Source organism: Phoenix dactylifera, chromosome 16, assembly GCF_009389715.1.
Source record: "Phoenix dactylifera cultivar Barhee BC4 chromosome 16, palm_55x_up_171113_PBpolish2nd_filt_p, whole genome shotgun sequence".
In the NCBI taxonomy this organism is placed as follows: Eukaryota; Viridiplantae; Streptophyta; class Magnoliopsida; order Arecales; family Arecaceae; genus Phoenix; species Phoenix dactylifera.
Window position 1 is genome coordinate 10441279 of NC_052407.1, and position 21703 is coordinate 10462981.

The window sequence follows — 21703 nt, forward strand, 5'->3', positions numbered from 1 at the left end:
TCTATTTTTAAGGACAGTGAAATTATGCCTCAACTGATAAGTTCTTCATTATTTTTACAACAAGGGGAAAGTTCTCCCTTGCATGTTCTCTAACCTTCCAAATCTCTATGAAGACAGCATTTGAAACTCTACTACAACCACCAAACTTCATCAATCTTGTCAAAGATATATAGCTGGGTCTGATGATAGAGTTAGATTGGTTGGTGCCACGCTGGCCACCTATATAAACTGCTTGATTTGGGATTCCTGTGGACCTTATTTGGTGTCATAACTCATAACAACGAGTTGGCCTGAGGAAGGGCATTATTTAACATGCGGTTTAGGTCCCTTGGAGACAAGAGAAGCAGACTATTTTTTGATGAACTATTTTGTTTCCACTATGGTGTCAAACGCACTGTTTCTTTGGATTATGTCATTCCTTAATGATTCTCACAATGTACTATGAATGGCATTAAAGCATCTTGGGATTATGACCATGGTGCATGAATCTTACAATATACTATGAAGGTTTGCCGTCTTAGTACCGAATCTCGTACCGGTGCCATATTAGCACAAAGTCAGTATGATATGGTATGAATTTTTTTTTGCATATCGAATGTTCGTACACCATCCGTACCGAATAACTATATCGACCGATACAGTACCCAGTTTGGGTTGATACAGCGTACCATGCTGTAAAGGGTGTCAGAACCACTGAGTCATAATTTATCCTAAGAGCAAATGTTGCTAACCAGTTGGACTCGTGTGTAGATTCAGCACAATATGCTGACCTTGCTAGTTGACGAACAACCAGATAGGTGAAGGCAGCCTTTCTCTTATCTTGGCAAATCAGTCCTTGTTTGAGGCGATACCATGAGGAAAAACATGGGATGAGTTTTGCAGGCAATGCATGAGAACATTTTAGATATGCTGTTTTAGATATGCAGGCTTGCAAAAAGATCTTGCATATCAAAGAATTTGACAGCATGTGCATCGATGCTTCGCATGTCATCCACGTCTCAATGTTTTTGATATGGCTACTAGTGATGCATGAGACCGTTGATGTCAATTCCTTGTTTTGGTTTGCATGGTCACAGGGACCGGATGGGGAACATCCTTAGATAACAAGCTACTTACTGCCTTTAAATTCTGATGGGTTGGTGGTGTGTCCATTAAGAAATTACTTCTGAGGTCACTCTGAAGAGCAATTTCAAGAGACTCCCCACAGCAACTAGAGCCTGAACTATTTCCTGAACCTGAAGAGCAGTTTCAATTTGAAGCACAATGTCTTCCTTCGAGACCTAAAATACCAAAAACAGAAATCATTTTTTATCACAGAGTTTGGAAGTGTCTTGAAGTTGCTGCCCCTTCTTGTTCTCAGTTAATATGGCTCTATCATATCATGTAAACAATTCTGATATGTGACCAGAAAAGGTGGATATCAGCAACCAGAACTTAAAAGAAGAAGGCCATCTGTATTCAACGTTCCATGACAATTGACATTATTTCCTACCCAATATTCCAGAGACCCCGGTTACCCGGTAACTCGTCTCCATGGCCGGTAGCTCACCACGAACCAAAGTGCCGAACTAATTTTCTCGCTAGTCCACTTTCTTCGCTTCCAACACCCTATCCCATCAACAAATTCCATTCCATTTTTACCCCGCAAGTCTGTTTCCCGCACTTCCACTCCCCACCCACGTGCCAATGAAATAAAAGCTTCGGACCACGAGGTTAGACTGATTGGGGTGGAAGATCGGTAGATTTTCGACACGTCTGTAATCTGTGCTCACGGATGCATAAAAAAAAGTTATGTATGCGAGGCAGATGTTGGATGCGAACTGCATTCTGATTGAGGAAGACTTGACCATGATGATAAAGTGGATACGGGTTGAAGTCTTGACGCGAGTTCGAGCCTGCTGCTACGTGATGTCCATAAACTCTTATATGAGGATGGTCTTTTGTAGGCTGCATGCTCTATAAAAAAGAGAACAGCGTGGCCAACTGGATAATTTTTTTTTTTTTTTTTTGCTAAATTGCGGTCCATCACTCGATAGAGTTCATCTGTGGTGACTGTGCAACAGTACTTCAGTCTCTATGTTTTTTTAAAAAAATTTTATCTACCGTACCCATGTTCGGCGTGTGTGAGCCGTTGTACCAAATAAAATAAAATAAAACTAAAGCGAATAACCATAAAGCGCGTGGGATCGGCTGCCTGCGGCGCTCCCATTAGCGGCGCTCGGTTCGTCAACCCAACTTCTCCGTCCCCATTAGCAGCAAAAACGAAACCCTTAGAGAGAGAGAGAGAGAGCGAGAAGATAGATTGGTTGTTAATGGCGGGAGGCTCGGTGGCGTCGTCGTGGGGAGTGAGCCCTGGCCTGGTGAGGGCCGTCCTCTTGTTGATGGGGCTGGGAGTCGCCGGATACATAGTCGGACCCCCTCTATATTGGCACCTCGCCGAAGCCCTCGGCCGCTCCTCCGCTTGCTCCCCTTGCATCTGCGACTGCTCCTCCCAGCCCCTCCTCTCCATCCCCGAAGGTATTCTTCTTCTTATTCTTCTCCGATCCGCTGCTCTCCTTCCTGTTCTTGCTCGGATCCGAGATCTGATCCCCTCCTGCCGCGGATCTCGAGCATGCCCGTGAATAAAGATCGCATCTCGCTTAGATCTTCCATGGTTTCTTTCTTTATGTTGATCTTTGAGTCGCCGATGCCTGTCTTTCTCTTTCTTTCCCGCTTGATTGTGATCTATTGACTCCGGATTTTGTGTTTCTGTTTGCAGTGTTAAGCAATGCCTCGTTTACAGGTCAGTATGTTTCTTTGTTCGTTGATTTCTTTGGCAAATTGTTTGTTAAATGGGTATTATGATTTTGTTATTTTTGTGGATATAAAGTTTGATTTGATTCGTTTTCGTGTTGAGTTTCGTATACCAATTTATGCTGCTAGTTGAGTTAAAATTCGTGTATTGGATGGGGAAAAAAGAAAAATAAGAGGGAAGTTCAACTTTGTTTGAAGTTGCTCATTAGAAGTATTCATAATAAAACTGATTGGCAGTTAAATCTGTTGTTAATATAGTAATAGTTCTATTAAATTCGTCTTGACAGTTCGGAACATTGTGCTTTGATTTTGCTTTCTATAGTTTCTGCATGGTTGGTGTTGTGGGGAGGGGAGGGGGCTTTGAATTTAGTCCCACATCGGCTAGTAGCGGAAAGGTTCCATGCCTTAAATGGGGGGTGGAAATCCTTTCCTCTCGAGGCGCCTTTTGAAGGGCAAATCCGTGAGGGCACCAGTCTCCCCCCGTCAGCGCTGAACGCGCGGGCCGGAGCGCCCAAAGCGGACAATACCTCGGGAGGAACATGGTCCTCTTTCTCTGCTAGCTTAATGTGGGCTATGCTGTTGCGCGAGGCTCCAGCCAAAGCGCCGTCCCCGCAACAGATGGCGCGCCAGGTAGGGGCGCCTCCTCCCTCCATTGACTACCCTTCAGGACTGTGGGGGCCTCTGGCGTTAAAAACCGGCAAGGAACCTTCCCGCTGGGGGGGCTATGTTGTGGGGAGGGGAGGGGGCCTTGAATTTAGTCCCACATCGGCTAGTAGCGGAAAGGTTCAATGCCTTAAATGGGGGGTGGAAATCCTTTCCTCTCGAGGCGCCTTTTGAAGGGCAAACCCGTGAGGGCACCAGTCTCCCCCCGTCAGCGCTGGACGCGCGGGCCGGAGCGCCCAAAGCGGACAATACCTCGGAAGGAACGTGGTCCTCTTTCTCTGCTAGCTTAATGTGGGCTATGCTGTTGCGCGAGGCTTCGGCCAAAGCGCCGTCCCCGCAACAGTTGGTTTTTAGATGGTCGATTTATGCTTCTTTTGTATTTAAAGTAATTAGTAAAATGGGCAAGATGAAATTAATACATGGTAGCTTCTTGTACCTCTTTCTCTTTATTTTCTTCCCCTTTCTTTCTACCTTCTTCCTCTGCATTCTTTATCCTTTCTAATAAATTAGGGTGAAGATTTCCTTCCTCCATTTACACTGGAAAAAAAGGAATTAAACACAATGAGCAAGATGAAACCGGTATATGATGACGCTTTCTTAAATAGTAGTAACTTCCATTCTTTTGTAGAGATCGAGCAAACACTTGTGCACCTGACAGATTTAAAGTTTAATAAAAGGAAGATGTAAACCCAAGTATTCATGTTTATAAATTCGTCATGCATATTTTTGTTAAATGGTAATAGTGGTCCATCAAAAAGTTTATTCTTTCATCTATTTTTTTTTTCTTTTTTTTTTTACTCAAGGGGAATTATCCTGATTAAATGGTAATGAAGGGCCATCAAGAATTGCATTAGGTTATCAAAATTTCTGTAGGTTTATAAAATTTAGACCAAAACTACTATATTTGTGGCTACCCCAATGCCTTTTGATGCTGTATTTTAGAACAAGCAAATAATATTCATATTATATGAAGAAGATTTCAATGGACCTGTCCAATATCTTCTCATGCATAACCTGAAATCTTTATTTATCTATTCTTGGGAGTCCTAATAGTGAATTCCAAGGGAGTAGTGGCATCAGGGACTAAGGTTTGTTTATGTAACAGAGTGTCTTAGAGGTAATAATAACTTTTCTCTTTTCCTTTTTCCTTTTCACTAACCATGGTGAGATCCACCATTTTGCCATACTTAATTTTACATACCTATTCTTCCCTGATATGTTTCATTGTTGGTTCTTCTCAATGTAATGATGGGTTACAAGGTTCTTTTTTAGAGCATTTGATCTGTTTCATGTATTTTACTTTCTTTTCTATTGTCATTTTGAACCATGATCTGATTTTGTTTTTCCTGGCTAACAGTGGATTTAGCGGCATCGATAAAACCATTAGTGCTGGCAATAAATTGACGCCCTTAAAAGCCGGTTGAAAGTCTTTATACCTATTTAAAGCCCTTTCAGGACGTCACCTCATCAACATACCCTGTTAGGCAATCTTTTCTATGTTAAAGGCAAGAATTCAACAATCAATTCAGACATAAATCTATGTCCCTGTAAGACTTCATTTGCATCTCAGGAGCTCATTCATATATAAGCTCAATAAAAAAAATACCTCGAGCAACAAATTTTACGGTCGCAGACGTCTTAACATAACAGCATTCATATGACGTGAAATTTCATCGGTATAGTTTTGTTTCAAAAATTAATGCTTCATTATCCATATCATTCCAAACTGACAGCCATGGAGTCCAAATACTTTCCTGCAGATTGTGCAAAACGTGACCCTGAGGTTAGTGAAGAAATGGATAAGAATTTTACGGACCTCCTTTCAGAGGAATTAAAGTTAAAAGAAGAAGAGGCAACAGAAGCACATCATCATGCTGATGCAACATTGCTTGAGGCCAAAAAATTGGCATCGCAGTATCAAAAGGAGGCTGACAAGTGCAATTCAGGAATGGATACCTGTGAGGAAGCAAGAGAAAGAGCAGAGACTGCACTGTTAGCACAAAAGAGATTGACTGCAATGTGGGAAATGAGGGCTCGGCAACGAGGATGGAAGTTAGGGAGTGCCAAGTCTCGATGACAAATTTGTTGTTCAGTGCAGACTTTGATTTATGGAACATAATGCACGATATTTAGTAAAAGAAATCAGCTGGAATTCTCAGTGAAGTTGCTTCTCAAAGAGGGCAGCACTAATGAGGAAGGGGTCGTTAGATATCACTCATTGGAGTAGGATCTGCAACATCCTTTTTCTCAATATTGTTTGATATAAATTGTGGAATGGTATTTTGATACCTGATGGAAGCTTGTTTGTGCATAATGAGGCCTACTGTGTATTTCACGTTTGGATCTCATTTGATTACATTGTATTGGTTAAGAAGACAGACTTTCCAATTGAAATCATGAAATAATTTTCAATTGTCTTGTGCTCCTATACTGTAATTGTAACAGTGTTGATCTGCTTGAGCTAATGAGTGGCATCTTCATGTCCATGCGTTGGTTTATGCAATAATCGATACTGCAAACATTATCAACAGGCTACATTTTTCAGACAGAAAGAAATATGGCCACAAAAACCATGTATAAATTGGGAACTCATTGTCTGGTAGTGATCCGATCGGAAAAAAGGAAGATTTTTTTCAATCCACTCAACTTAAATCTCTCGAAAGATAACTAGAAGAAGATGAAGGAATTTCGAAAGTAGGATTTTAAGTCTCTTGTTCTTTCATTAATCATTAAAAAAGTGAGATACATAGTCTCTATTTATAATGTGAAGTTCGTCCTAATATAATTTGGGTCAGATTCCTCTACCTAATTCTTATATAATTCTTTTTTCTAAATTAGATATCTCTAGTAAAAAAAGCTAAAATTCTCAAAGAGGTAGATCTTGACTTCTATATGAAGTCTGCCTTCTGTCGCTTTGTCTGATTTTTCTCGGATAGAGAGTTACATCCGATTAAAGTCTTATCAAAAAAGAAAATTTTTAGTTTGACTAGCTCTTTTTGGGGTCTAACAGTGAAATTTCATTTCAATTCAACCTCCTAGCTGTAGATTTTGAAAATATACCCAATTTCAAAAAAAAAAAGATCACCTCAATTGGGCATCGTATGACCACGTTATGGCCTCCAAAAGTTTGGCTGCGACTCGGTTTTCTAATGTGGTGGATCTTGTTCTTGAACCTGTCTAACTCCACTCGTAGTAGTCAAGGTGGTCCACGTCAAGTCGGAGGATCCTCTAAATCAAGGCTCCCCGTTTAGGGGATTTAGCTCCCACAAAATTAGAACTAAAGGTGGGGAAACACTTGCTTTCCCATCTTGCGGTTGAACCATCTAGCTTTGCTTGGAGATGGTTTCTGGCTCGGCTCTTCTTCGCTCTTGAGTCTCAGCAAACCATTTGCTCTACTCCTATATCCCTACTTCGTGGTAGGGATGCTCTTTGTTATCCTTCTTCATTGATGACGACTATGGCGACTCCTTGATCTTGACTCGGTATCGGCCAATGGAACCAAAGAAAGAGAGTTTTGGCCTCTCAAAAGTAATATCATATTTTTGTACCATTATCACAAACTTGTTGCAGACATTAACAAAGTCGCTTCACTTGTGTAGCAATTGCAAGGTCTATGCTTTCTTGTGTTTTGGAAGCATTGATTATAAACTCCTTTCCGTCCTTCACGAGCCGATACTTCTTCAGACGTCGGTAGAAATCTGCATCTTGATCCCAAAGGTATAAACTCCCAAGAATAATATGGAAAACATCCAAAAGAACAATCTCGCAAGTTACCTCGTCAATATACCTCTTGGTTATGGCAAATTTGAAGGTACACTGTTTTGTGAACATCCTTCTAGATCTAACTAAGAGGATAGGGACGTGGATGAGGCTTGGTCTGCAACCCCAACTTCTGAGCCAGATTTTCAAAGATGAGGTTTTTCTAGCTTCCAGAATCTACAATAGCCTTAATGATGCTCTACTTCAACTAGATCTTTTGGTGGTAAAGTTCCTCTCATACCTCTAAATCTGCTTGAGTTGCTATCTCGGGTTTTCTTGCCATCAGGCTTAATTTGGAGTCTGCTTAAACTCAGGCAATTCTTCAACTTCTACAACATTGAGAGCTATCTTTTCCTTCTTGGAATCCTCTTCTTCATGTGGCTTCCTCTTCAGTTCAAGGTGAAGTTTCTAACACTTCTCCATCATGTGTCCATGGAGGTTACAACAGTCACAATAAATTTATCGAGTTGTGTTGGTGTGCTTCTTGCCTTGCTCCCTCTCTTGACATAGATTTCAGTCATTTTTTCTAAACTTGTTATGCTTTTTACCTTTCCTAGGCTGATTCTTCTCCTCAATCCCCATGGCCTGCATATTGGCTTCGTTGATGTCTTCAACTTTGAAGAGTTTCAGCTCCTTTCGGATGCTCTCGTGGAGACTTCCGATGTACTTCATAAAAATTGCATAATCGTCGATGGAGATTTCGAGTGAGATTGCTTACTCGTAAAACTCGATGGTGTAGTCCTGGATAGACTGATCATACTTCTGCCATAGGTATTGTCACTTGATCCACCGATCCTCCTTGTGGCCGACTAGGTAGAACTACTTCTTGATTAGGCTGTTGAATTTATTCCATATCATATTCGAAACATTGATGTTCCTTATGTATGAATTCTACCATATAAGAGTATGGCTAGAAAGCTTGAGATGAGCAAAAGCTACCTTCTGGATACTAGAGTATCCATAGATAGTAAAATATGTCTATAATTGGTCTAGCCAATTATTTTGCTTTTCCACATCAACAACCCCACCATATACAGGGATCTCGATTCGAGCCTCAACTTTAAATGATTGAAGAGAGAGATTTTCCATATCTGTAGGTCGCTCATCCTCATCCTTCTCGCTAGATGGTTGTTCTTCATATTGAGCCGTAGGCGACAGCTTCGCAACATGAGTTGCTAGTACTTGTATTGAAGGTATCACCAATCTCCAGACGATCTCGGTTAGTCTGATGAGTTGGATAATCTTCTTCACTAGTTGTATGAGACGTCCCTTCGTTTCATCATCACCCGTTGAGGAAGAACTAGCAGCCATACTTGCATTTGTCCTTCGATATACTTGAAGTATGGAAAGCCCTTCTTCTAATTGCTTGTATTTTCTTTCTAATTCTAGTAGGACTCTTTTTTTATAAATAGACATTTCTAGTAGAAAAATTGAAAATCTTGAGGCGGTAAATCTCGACTTCTACATCAACTCTAACTTTTGTCGCTTCGCCTGATACTTCTCGGATAGAGAGCTACGCTCGGTCAGAGTCTTAACCAAAAAGAAAACTTTCAGTTTGACTAGCCTGTTTAGGGGTCTAATGGTGGAATTTTATCCCAATTCAACTTTCTAGTTGTAAATCTCGAAAAGATATCTAATTTCAAAAAAAGATCATCTCAATCGGGCATCACATGACTAAGTTATAACCTCCGAAAGTTTCGTTGCGACTCAGCTTTTCGATGTGGCGGATCTTACTCTTTAACCCTATCCAGCCCCGCTCGTAGTGGTCAAAGTGGTCCATATCGAGTTTGAGGATTCTCCTGGATTAGGTAAATGTCTGGAATGCCGTGTAGTTCTAGCAATAGCCCTGTCTCAACAAATTTTTCTAGTGTCAAGTGTCTTGTAGACTAGTGAATAACCGGGAAGCAGTTTTTTCTGCACCTCGAGCGGATCGACTCCCGATTCAAATAAGCTTCACAGGATATAGAATAAGAACCATATGTCAGTTGCATGATGGTATGATACGGTACCATACCATGCCATGCCGACTCGCAGCGTGCTAATAAAGGGAAGCCAAATACGGAAGGGGAGAATGAGAAGGAAAGAGAAGAAAAGAGAGAGGGAGGGAGGGAGGGAGAGGGAGAGACAAGGAAAAGAGAGGAGGAAAAAGAGGAAATGAGAGAGGGAGGGAGGTAGAAGGCTTTCGAGCCTTCTTTCCTTCGGCCATAGTGTAATGAAAGAGAAGAAAAGATAAAGAGGGAGGGAAGAATGGAGACGGGGAGGAAGAGAGGGAGAGGGAGAGGGGGAGAGAGAGGCCTGGAGAGGGAGAGGACTTTCGAGCCTCCTCTCCTCCACCCGCAACATAACAAGGGCTCCAACCACTTTTTTTTTAATTTTTTTTAAAAAGGCTGCAGCATAATGTAACCAGAGATTTTGAAACAAAGCAGGAGGCTTCACCCATATTATGCTACAGTCGAAGGAGAGGGGGCTCGAAAGCCCTCTCTCTCCCTCCCTTTCTCTCAATCCCTCACTTTCTCTCTCTCTCCCTTCCTCGCTCTCTCTCTCTCTCTCTCTTCCTCTCTTTCCTTCTCCCTCTCTTCCTTTCTCACCAATTTCTTAAATTAAGGAGTAGAAACATACCGGTCTGCCATCTGTATGGCTTGGTATGCCTTAAACTGAACGGTTCGGGATGATATCATCTCCCATGATCCTATATATAAGAAATAGGGAAGACACAATTCACGGGGGAATGCTGGAAAAGCCGCTGTCCATGGTGCCCATCCTCATCTTGAGGCTAGAAACTCAATAGATTCTGACCAGTTGCCTTCTTTGCTAATTTGTGGTGCATGAAGGCTGATAAAATTTGATGACATATAAAATTTAGGTCCGCCTGACAAATTTCTTTTGTTGGTGTTATCCGGGTTATGTAACTATGGACCAACTTGAGGTTGCCGCTGGTTTAAGGGAGCCCCTGAATATTCCTGGTGTAATGACCAAATGCATATAATGATGGACCAAGTCCTTGGCCTTCTGGGTGATGCAAAGTCCATGTAGGGTGCTGTGGTTTAGAAGGGGACAATCATTACATAATGACTTAATAAATGTTACAGAAACTATCAACTAGAAGTCTTAACACACCACCAACTCTGAATGCAACATCAGCAACCTGTTTTTCGGTTTAATCACCTGAAGCTGTAAAAGTCAACACATCTGAGGCCAACTTCTTTGGCGTCTCTACTTGTTAGCGATGGAGATTTAGCAGCATTTCTCATTGGCTTAGCATGTCATTGGCCTTGTTTTGGGTTATATAACCTTTTATTTGTCTATCATATCTTTTCCATGCAGTTAATTACTAGATTGCTAACAATATGTTGTATTTTCTGTGAAAAGATAAGTGGCATTTATATTTACCTATGCACTAGCCAGCCAAGCCACAAGTCACCTTCCCTGTGTCAAATAAGTCAGAGAACCACCAAGTCCCAAGTGCAGTCCATCTTTACTTTTCTTCAACAAAAATGATACATGGCTACCATAAAATTACTTTACATCTGGCTCTTAACCTTGAATTAGTCCTTTTTTGTCCAAAAATTTGCTGTAATTGCATCAGTAGCAGGTACTGGAGGAGCAATAATCTGAAACACTGATTGTGATTAACTACTGTATATGAATCATCTTTGTTTAATGCAAACTATTTTAGTACCGAAAAGAATCCATATAGCACCAAGGGTGGTCCATCCACCCATGCCAGCAACCCATAGATCTTCTGGTCTTTAAGCCATTCCTTGTTAATTAGATTTTCTCATTGATATGGTCTGACAAGAATACACCGCCCGCTGAGTCCATAACAGTTGAATTTACTTCCAAAATGTATAATCATCACTTATATTCATTTCTTTTTTCTGGATAGCAGGTTTCTTCCCTTTAATACCACCATGACTTCCTTTTCATCTTGTGCTCAGACAAAGCATCAATTCAGAATTTGTTTCTTGTCTCGATTTTCAGGCAAATTTCCGTCTTGGTATCACTGCTGTACAAAACTAGGCAGTCCCCTGCTGCATCCTTGTTTGCAGTTCATTGACCCATTCTTCGATTTGTGACACAGTAATGTGATCTTCTAGTGCAGTCGACCTTGCACGGTTGCACAAATGAACCTCTTTTAATGCAAGCTCTCTTTTGGAAATATCTTGCTAAGTGCCTCCTTAATCTTCATGGATTGAGCAAGGACAGTATCTGCAACTTCTGCCGATGTGATCAGCTTCACCTGTTTATAAATTTTATAAATCAATATAATGGAAAATTATGAGACTGCACCTACAACAATAGAATTTCTTACATTAAAGAGCAACACAGAAGATGAGCTTGCTGTAAAGGCACAAACAGTACTAACTGAGTTTCTTGCAGAGAATTATTTGCATTTAGCCAGTCGCCAGATCCAAACAAGTGAAGGGTTTCTTTGGCATATTCCAGTTTGCGAAGAAGCAATTTAATTGTATTAGTGGGAAGAATAGATAGAGAGCCTAAAGTCATAGGTGGATGTCCTGTAAGTTTTCGTGCGCCCATTTTAGATTCAGTAAAAATACAGATATGGCCGCTGGAAATTAAACCACCTAAGCAGTAACTTGATTAAATTTGTGAGGTTGGTGAAATGAACTATGGGAATCCCAAAGCCTTTCAAGGTTGCTTTATCAATACCTTCTTAGGAACCAACATTGTCAGTAAAAAAGTTCCAAAAATACTGTGATGTGCAATTCTGGAACCTGATTATTACCAACCAAAGACATGAAAGCAATAACAAATAAGAAATGGATCATGCAATTCATTTGTATCAGTGAAGTTGATGAAGGCTTTGTTGCTATTGCATTGACCATCTGAAATATATTGACAAGTGCAGATCCTCGTATTTCTGGATGTAAGGACTTTATCTCACATATTGTACATAATTATGCTTCAGATGCATACAAAGCAACCACCCCCAACATTCCAAACAAAAAATAAAGCACCCACACAAAGACTGTCTCAATTGTTTTTCTAGAGTTCATGATGTCTGGGTACAGGCAGCATCATTTGAGACAAACATTCTGACCAGATGAAATTAGCTTGGGATCTTAATCTGCAAGACCAACTCCCCACTCATCAGAAGAAACAGAGCATCTCCGCATGGCTATGTCATTTGGAATCCATAATCTGTTGTATTGCATGATTTGCTTGCATATCAGGATTTCAAGGAAGAAGAATGGACTTTGGTTTGTGAGAATCATTATTCAAGACAGTGACATGGGCACAGAATTTCAGTGTATGCAGCATTACTTGTATTTATATGGTATGTAGCCATACGTGAGTGGATCCCTGATCAGGTTAGGCATATGTTTGAATTGCACCTCTATCTGAATTTGTGAAGATACTGTTGGTGCTAATCTCTTGCTCATTTTGAATAACAGTTGTAAATCTGTCGAGGCTTTTCCAAAAATTACAGTCTTCATGCAACACCAATTGCAGCCAAAGATATAATTCCAAAAATCATATAACCACCTTGCAGTGAACAAAAAGGAGTCTGAATGCTTTTTCAGCATCTTTATTTTACAAGCAAAATCAGATTTTGCAAAGCCATTTAAGGATTGTTTATTGGTTATAATTAGCTGCATCTAGACCTTGGAAAGCACCAAAGAACAGAATATTTGCTTTCAATTTTCACTTGAGCGAGACTTTTAAGTATTTCATCTATGGAGAAGTATCCATAAAAAATGTTATTAATATGCAATGGATTTCTTGATCAATACTGCAAGATATTTGATCTCAAAGTACCATTCATAATCAATTGGATGAATTCTGATATTATCACACTTCTAATATATACAGGTGCTGTAAAATTCTCAAAATTAAGGTGAAAACGATGATATCATGCCACAGAGTTACAGTAAAAAATCCACATTTCTAAAATTCTGTTCAATCTCACCGTTCATCTTTAAGCTTGTTCTAACAATAGATCTCTATTTTAAGATGCACACTGAATTACTGCTTTAGCACTTCCCAGAGTTATGGCACATAGGGCCAGAATTGAGAAAGTTATTTCTAGGTAACAGCTAATAACATAGACTGGCTTTTATGAATTTATGTGGAATAATTTTCTCACTTTCTTTGACTGTGCTCTCTCACAAATTCAAAAGTAAATAGATGCAATTCATATATATCTTGAGTATGTAGACAATGCATTTCGAGCATGTATTCAAATGTGATGTAGCTGTGTATATTCGGTAAACAGTTGAGGAGGCTTCATTATATTATATTGATTCACATATTGCAAAATACACGCAAACACACTATATTATGTTTTTTCAGTTGTGAGTGAACTGGTAAGCTACAACTACATCTTTCTTCTTTGGAATTAATCAAATCCCCCTGGTATAACTGTAAAAGAATCAATCAACCTACAAGATATACTGAGATATACTCTGCATGGCACAAAAACTACAAAAGATACAAGGAAACCATAAGAGAGATGTAAGATCATACCTTTGCCATGCTAGAAACTTTTGAAGGGCCCAGAAGTGCTCTGGCATATGCTATGGGTAATGAGACTAGTTTCTTTGTCTTTCCTACATATGCACGCTTCCTGAAGTTGTTATAATCATTTGCTTCAATGGCATCTAAAATCTGCCGATATAGCAACAATGATGCAGAAACCTGCAATTGTTTTTTGGCATGTCATGATATGACAAAAAATATGATATGTTGAGCATCTGAAGTGTGGATATAGCACACTTCATGATATAGCAAATTAATTCTGAGATATGTCAGAAATTTAATGAGTGTCTGCTCTAAAAGGCCATACCAAGGTGAATGCCTCAGATGTTTAGAACAAGGTTTCAGGTCTAGGTGGGATGCCCACGGAGTGGTGTAGCCATCTTGTCCCACTCGTGTGAGAAAATGGGATTAGGATAGGAGTGGAACTCTTTAAATCCATCCATGCGAGGAAAGAAGAAGAAAAAGGAAAGAAAGAATGGAATGAAAGGAGAAGAAAAGAAAGAAGAATAGAAAGAAAAGAAGAAGAATAGGAAGGAAAGAAAGGAAGGGAAAGAGGGAAGAAACAAGTGAAGGTAGGAAGAAGAAAAAGAAAGAACAGATGGAAGGAAGAAAGGAAAGAAAGAAGAAAAAGAAAAGAAAAAAAAAATAAGAAGGTGAGAGAGACGAGGGTATCTACGCGCATGCTCGATCAGGCTGGCCGTTGGGATGGGACAGGACAATGGGGAATCTTGTCCTGTGGAGAAACTGGGACACCCCTGTCCCATGAGATTTCAAACTTTGGTGGAGACAACTATGTTTACACATCTTTAGATTGATATACATAGCATATTTTTTCATACCGGCCATCTGCTAGCTGAATTGAGCTCAGCAACGCCCTTCTCAGCCTCATCAAAGAACATTTTTGCACGCTTAATCTGATCCTTCATAAAATTCCTCCATTTATCAGTCACTTTACCCTGAAAAATGTCGTCATCTGACAGACCCGCTTGTGCCAGTTCATCTTGTGGGAGGTATATTCTTCCTCTCCTGGCACTGCACATAAGTCAAGACAAACTAAGCATACAAGATGCAATTCTATTTTTACGTTGCGAAGACAAACTATATAGCATAAAAATTATAACTGCTCACAAACAGATCTGTCAACCGCGCGTGCGCACGCACACACACACATATATATAAAGATACATATGTGCTTTAGCAGTTACTAGTCTTTCATATAATGCAAAGCTAATCAGAATAGCAACATCATATAGGATTTCTTCCAGCTATTGGAAACATAAAACTTATAAGGAGATGAAATCTCTTAAACAGGGACTTGAAAATATAATAAAATATGTTTATTTATTAATTTTATAAGTGTCTAGAGAGGTGACTCTGCAGAATTTTATATTGGCATGAATATTGATAGACAAATGAAAAAGTAATGTGGGTGTTATATATGATGAAACTTACTCCTCTCCAACATCCCTGAGTATGTTGGTTAGCTGATTAGCTATTCCAAGTGCCAAGGCAGAGTTGTAAATGCTCTCTGTTGAAGCCTTAGAATCTGGGGCGATGCCCATTACTGGAACACTCATAAGCCCCACTGTCCCAGCGACATAGTAACAATAGAGGTATAGCTCATCAAAGTGTTTGTATCTTGATTTCTTCAAGTCTAATCTCATTCCTTCAATCATGTCCTTGAAGGGCTGTGGAAGTGGGGGAGAGAAAACAAACAACTTAAAAAAATGCATGCAAGGGTTTAGTTATATGTACATTAATGGCTTTATATCAAAAGAAATCTAACTGTTATTATGTTTTAGTAGATTGCAGTTTTGCTTATTTAAAATCACCTGAATATCTACAGGGAATTTTGAAACGGTATCTGATAGAGCTGCATCAAACATATCATATGGACGACCTTCAAATAGATCATTCAACCTCTTGTCCCACCGATCCAGTGCAGTAGGAGTTATATGGAAGGCGTTAGGCCCATCCACCAGTTCATCAGTTCTTCTGCACCATACTGAGTTATGAAATCAGAAAGTCAGGACAACATTAAAGTACCAAACCATAAATCATTAGATTTACGGGGAAGAACATTATCTAAAGGACAAAAAGTGACATGGTTAATTTATACCCAAGCATGAATTTGATGTGTTTTATAAGTGGAAAGCTACTGCCATGTTTGGCCAAATTTTCGTCTCTGACAAGGCAAAAAATTGACCTATTGTGTCATGGTGCTATTGGCTTTCTTTATCAGGGGCAAAAACTGGTCAGAAATTGACCTTCTCTGTTGTGGCCAATTGGCTTTTCTTCATCAGGAGGGGAAAAAAGAAAGAAAGAACGAAGCTACTAGTCAGACATCATTTGTTTGCATTTATCCATTCATTCCTATCTTTTTGATGGGTCACCTTCCTTTACAATGTCAAACTACTTTGATCAAGCCTACTCCTATCAGTATGCAGAAGCAATATATTTTCATGTTAAACAAAAAGATTTTTTTTTTTTTTTTTGTAATTTGCCTCTTCAACATACAACTCTTGAAATTCACCATGTGACAGAATATGAAAATCTCCATTTCGTCTAGCTTGATCATAAACTTACATGTCTGAATTCTATACTAGAATAAAAAATTATTAAAATCTCTGTCCACAAAAGAGATTGTCCCACTAAATCTTATGATTATAAACGTGTAATAAGTGAAGTGATTCTTTGATTTCTGTGAGTCATTAACAAGACCTGTGGTGAATTATTCCACTAACTAAAGTTTTAGAGATGAAAGTTTAAAGCAGCATACCGTAGATAGCCCAAACAGCTCTTCGCCTCTCGGGAGTCATGAGCAATGTTCCTAAGTATCATCAGAAATCATCAAATTATAACATGCCTCTACTATGGGTATATCCAAATTAATTTCTTCAAAAATATGAAAACTTCATAATAAGAGATAGCTCATTAGTTGCAAAATAGGGAGGCTGCTTGTTGAGCACGAGGCAACTTCCAAAGGTTGGGCTCGAGGTGGTTTTCCACCTATACAAGCTTTGGTCATTTTAAAATTAAAGGAGACCAGCAAACTTCTCAACATGGACAATTAGTTGATAATTGTAGCAGTCAAATGCCTCAGAAAGAACACCAGAAACCCATGTAAGAAGTAAAAAAGAAATTAATTCCAGCAGAATCCAAAAATTGAAAGAAACCAGACAGTCTTATTTACAAACATAATAACAACAGAAGATATTAGAACCAAATAACCAAATGTTGAAGACATATTTCCAATCCAAATCACAAAAAGATGGAATCTAGCACTCCAAAATTTTCAACTTTCAGTAATATATCACCCCAAAAACCCAGTCCAAACAATTATTTATCTATGCTGATATATGTACTATAGATCTATACCCAATCGCTCATAGGAAATTTACCCAAATAGAAAGTCTTGGCATATTCGGCGCAGACCTTCCCGCACCGATCATAAGCCTCATTTAGTAGATTCCAGCCCATTGGGGCCGACACCTCCATTGCCGCCGCCTTCTTCCTTCTCGTCACTCCGACCAGCGCCGCCTGCTTGAGGACCACATCATGGACCACCTCTTCCGAAGGCCTCGGCGGTGCCGCGACCAAGCTCGAGAAAACCGAGCACCCATTAGGCAAAACAACTCCACAGCTCCGCTCCCCCCTGCTTCTCCCCCGATTCCTCCTCCGGCTCAAAAACTGTTGACGAAGAACAGAGCTCCGGCCGGTCTCTGGGGGCGAAGAGAGCCAAAGAACAGAGCCAGACATCGCTTTCTCTCGCACTGCCTTCTTCGATTCGCCTCGGCTATTCTTCCTTAACGGAACTGGGATTAAATAGAGAGACGGGATGCAACAGTGGACGCGAGAAGAGAGAGAGAGAGATTGGAAAGGAGAGGTTTTTGGTAGGTTTTTCTCCGAGGATTGGACACAACATCCCCTTCGGTAACCCCGCTACTGTTTTTAAATCGTATTTTAGCCGTTGGCCTGATACCGGCCTTTAGGGACCGTAGCCCGGGCTCCCTGCCCAATATATACTCATTGTCTTATTACCGGGAGTGAGAGTATTTTATCCACCACCTCCAAAATAATAATAATAAATAAAATAAAACAAAAGTATTTGTTTTGGACATGGAGGGATGATCAAAGACTGCATCTTGAGCACCATAATTTTTTATATTTTTGTTTTAAGAATTAAGTTTTTCACTAATTAAACACCATTCAGTTTTGGTATAGGTATAGGGTGTCAAGTGAGCTACGGAGATCCCTTAGCATCGTATGATTAATAATATGTTGGAGGTATTATACTGGCTAGAAGATGTGAGTTGGTTGCGAATTGTTTTTGGCTTGAATTGTGGATTACTAGAATTCAGCTTAACAAAACTCTTTGTATTGTCAATGTTTTGAGATTGAGCTTAGAAACTAAGTTTAAATTATTTTAGCAAAATTAACAATTGTCTACCTCAGTTGGTACTTGTCTTGAAACATAAATAGAAATTGATATAATTTAATTATTATTTACTAACATTTTCTGTTTGAATTGTGGTTAATATTGATCGATTACTTAATGAAGTACTTATAGGTTGATATGCATTTTGAACTACTAGATGAGTTTTCGTAGTTGAGATTAGCTCGAAAAACTTTATAGTATCTTGAGCAAGCTATTCATCAACAAGTTTAGCTCGGTTTGAATTTAATTGATCTAACCTTGTGGTTGGAAGTCAGGCTTGAATTATAATTCAAGCCAAGCTTAAGCATAGCCTGCGACCTCAAGCTTGGCTAAACTTAACAAGTGGGATGAGTTACGAATGTTGCACTCATAGGAAACCTAACTAAAGTTTTGATCTGATAATTGTGCCTAACATGCTAATTTGACTGCTGGACTTTTTTTATCATGTGGTTCTCCATTATTTTATGGTGCTAGATGATTTAGGTTTAAAAATGACTTCGCTATCGTACGAGCGCTTGAAAACAGATTAATCTCCAGTAAGAAGGCATAGGATCTTAGCCTGTCAAGATTCCATGTAACAAGCATGATAGAAAATGATCTTATAATGACTGACTGATTGTTTTATTATAAGAATTGTAACAGGCCTTGATGACAACAATGAAAGATGTGGACGGCTTTGCTTGATCCTCTGCACATCACCATGTTCAGTTGTTCACCTCTCTCACATGACTTGATTGATCTATCGCCAACTCGAGCATTTTTTTTAATTGTTTTGAAGTTGGCAAAATAAGTTACATTATGGAGATTACAAGGAGATGATTAGGACTGAAACTAAATCAAGTTGCTTACATCTAACCTGAATGGATCTTGTTATATCGAAAAAATAGGTCGAACTTTATATGGCAAACCGATGTAGCACAAATAAGCGAAGACCGAGCACACTGCAACTTGGCTTTGTCAGCTTGTCTGCGGAATGATGCTAGTTGTTTAGATGCATGATGCCATGGACTATCTATAAAAACCCAAAACTATGCATGTTCTTGAACATAAATCTAAGTCTGCGACATGGTTCATGGTTTACATATAAAAGTCCATACGGTTATTGTATTAGCCATAATGTTATGTGACATCAAGATGTTGTTTTTCTCCTAGGTATCTTCTAGTTGCGTGCTGCTAACATTCAGTTGAAAAGATCCCTTAGACTTTGCTTATTCAGTCCATTTTGGAGCTTTCTGGGAACAAGTGTGTGAAACAACATTCGAGACTAAAGAACAAGAAAGAATTGCAATTTAGGTAGCAAAAGGATGCAACGGCATTGTCTCGAATGCATGATATATAGTTGGCCATGCAATTGCTGCCAAGTGACACCTTATGGTTGGAAAGCAAACATTTTCAAATGGAGGTTGGAAGCTAAATTACCAGCTGTTGCACCTTAACATTAGCAATGATCACAAGATGCCTTCTGAACTTCCCCAAGCTTTCTTCTAGTATGGGAAACATTTAACTGCCATGGAGATTCGATGCTGAGGATTCCTTGAAATTTGTTGGCTGAAATTATAAGTAGCGGAAGAAAAAGATGCAATAGTTTTTGAAGTGAATTTTATGCATGATCATAGCCTTATTGATTGTGATGCATAAATCAACTAGAATTTACATATAAATCAAAAAAAAAAAAAATTCCTTATTGGATTTATATACATATATCAACTTGAATCAGCCGAGCAAAAATGAATGCATGCGAACTCTCCAATTTTTTCCAATCCAAATTAAATTAAATCAATTGATTCATATTTTATTTATTTATGTTTTATCTAGTTCAACTTTTCAAGTAGCAATTTTATATGTTCTTATGTATCCACAAGTCACAGATGCAGCTGTTCAACATCCAAGGACCAACAAAGCCAATTCAACTCATGAAGTAATCTTAACTGATAATTAGTAGCATAATACTAAAATTTACAGAGTTTATTATGGTTATACATTTTTATATATGCCATCTAATTCTATGTTTAGAGTCGATGATTTCAACTTCTCCATTAGTTATGAGATGATCATGTTTTTTAATCTTTATATCAAATGATTATATTTTTATCATATAACTATATTTGGTATGGTCTTAGACGAATTCGAACCTAAATCCACACATTTATTGTGTTTACACATTTTTTGTGCTATCCAATTATAAAGTAAGAACGAATTAATGATTTCAACTTTACATTTGACATGGCATGATTACATATGCTTTCTATCTTTATATCAAATTGTTGCATATTTATCATATAACTATGTCCGATATGGTCTTAACCGAGTATGAATCTACATCCACATAAGCAAGCAATAATAATTGGTCTCTTAACAAGGTTCTTCAGCTGACCTTTCTGTCGATAGAAAATTTATGACTCAAGAATCAGTGAAGAAGATGCTTATTTTGATGATTTGTCGTGATCCCGGTTTGCCAAACAATCATTTGAAAGAATGGTGTAACTGTGGAAGCAATTCCAATCCCTTTTGGAGACAATATTCGCTGGCCTTTTGGAAGCTTCTTTTATTTTGGATCCTTTGCCACAAAAGAATCTCTTTTTGTAAGGTAGTGTGATATGCTCCTTGAAGCTTATCACTTTGTTTCATATTTGGGGTCATGTTTTTATGACTTTAGTGCACATTTGGGAGAGAAAACAAAATTTAGAAGTTTAGTAGAGGGAATCTAGATGTCAAGTTAGGTGGCTGAGAGGGAAGTTGCTCTAATGAGTTATCTTAAATAAAGATGCCACATGGTTGTGCTGCATTGGAACCAACTTTGTAAAAGTTAAAAGACAAGTGGAACATAGCTTTATGAACATGACTCGAATTGGTCCAAGTTTGGTCCGGATCAAGTCATTTTCGTGTTAGGTTCGAGTCAATTCCAACTAATTGCGATCCTCTATAAAGTTAGGCACTTGGCATGAGGTGGAAGTTTGGCAACTTTGTTTCTATTTATACTTTGCAATGGAAAAAAATAAATAAATAAATAACCCCAAGAGAATTGCAAGGAGAAGAGGTGTCCTAAATCCTAATTCCAAAGAATAATGGACAAAGCAATCATCTAACCAGGACCATCCATCAAAAAACAGAACAAAACTAAAAACACACACACAATAAAGAAAAAGGAAAACAAAACTTAAAGCTTGCGAACTGACAAACATCAATGTAATATGTAAGACATAGATTTCAGCTTTGTTCATCTTGAGCTATCACAATAATATATGCCTTTTTGCGCCATATCGTGGGCCATCATATATTAATTTCAAAAGATCCCAAGCAACTTATTGAGCATTTTTGCATTTTTTACATCTATAGTTGGTATTAGACTTTTTTCTTGGATGGAATGGTATTACGCACTTGTTGCACCTCATGTCTTCTGCTAAGTTAACAACTAGCGATTAGTGTTCGATTTGTAATCTTTTTCCAAAAAGAAAATCTGATTTATAGCAATGACATTGAATTAAAAGTCAAGATATCCCTAAGCAGAGGGTGTACATGAACTAGGTCACCCAAGCCTTCTTTTAGCAT

General features: G+C 38.9%; 2 protein-coding genes across 5 annotated transcripts; one reads left to right on the forward strand and one right to left on the reverse strand.

The window, feature by feature from the left end:
• Positions 1–2166: 2166 nt before the first annotated feature.
• LOC120104073 lies at positions 2167–5884 on the forward strand. The gene is made up of 3 exons (XM_039114490.1): positions 2167–2517; positions 2759–2782; positions 5217–5884. Exons 1-3 carry the CDS (start codon positions 2313–2315, stop codon positions 5531–5533), a joined length of 546 nt encoding a protein of 181 aa, XP_038970418.1. The 5' UTR covers positions 2167–2312; the 3' UTR covers positions 5534–5884.
• Positions 5885–10669: 4785 nt separating this feature from the next.
• LOC103719284 (phytoene synthase 2, chloroplastic-like) lies at positions 10670–17677 on the reverse strand. 4 transcript variants are annotated; one of them, XM_039114491.1, is made up of 7 exons: positions 17118–17677; positions 16496–16546; positions 15549–15721; positions 15169–15434; positions 14556–14748; positions 13705–13875; positions 10670–11455 (listed from the first exon to the last, which is right to left on the reverse strand). In XM_039114491.1, the coding sequence occupies exons 1-7, from the start codon at positions 17473–17475 to the stop codon at positions 11351–11353; spliced, it is 1317 nt and encodes a 438-aa protein (XP_038970419.1). In that variant the 5' UTR covers positions 17476–17677; the 3' UTR covers positions 10670–11350. The 4 variants fall into 4 exon arrangements, with proteins under 4 accessions (XP_038970419.1, XP_008806682.2, XP_038970420.1 ...); XM_008808460.4 differs by having other exon boundaries at positions 15169–15404; positions 17118–17475; XM_039114492.1 differs by lacking the exon at positions 10670–11455 and adding an exon at positions 12014–12378.
• Between the last annotated feature and the right edge of the window lie 4026 nt (positions 17678–21703).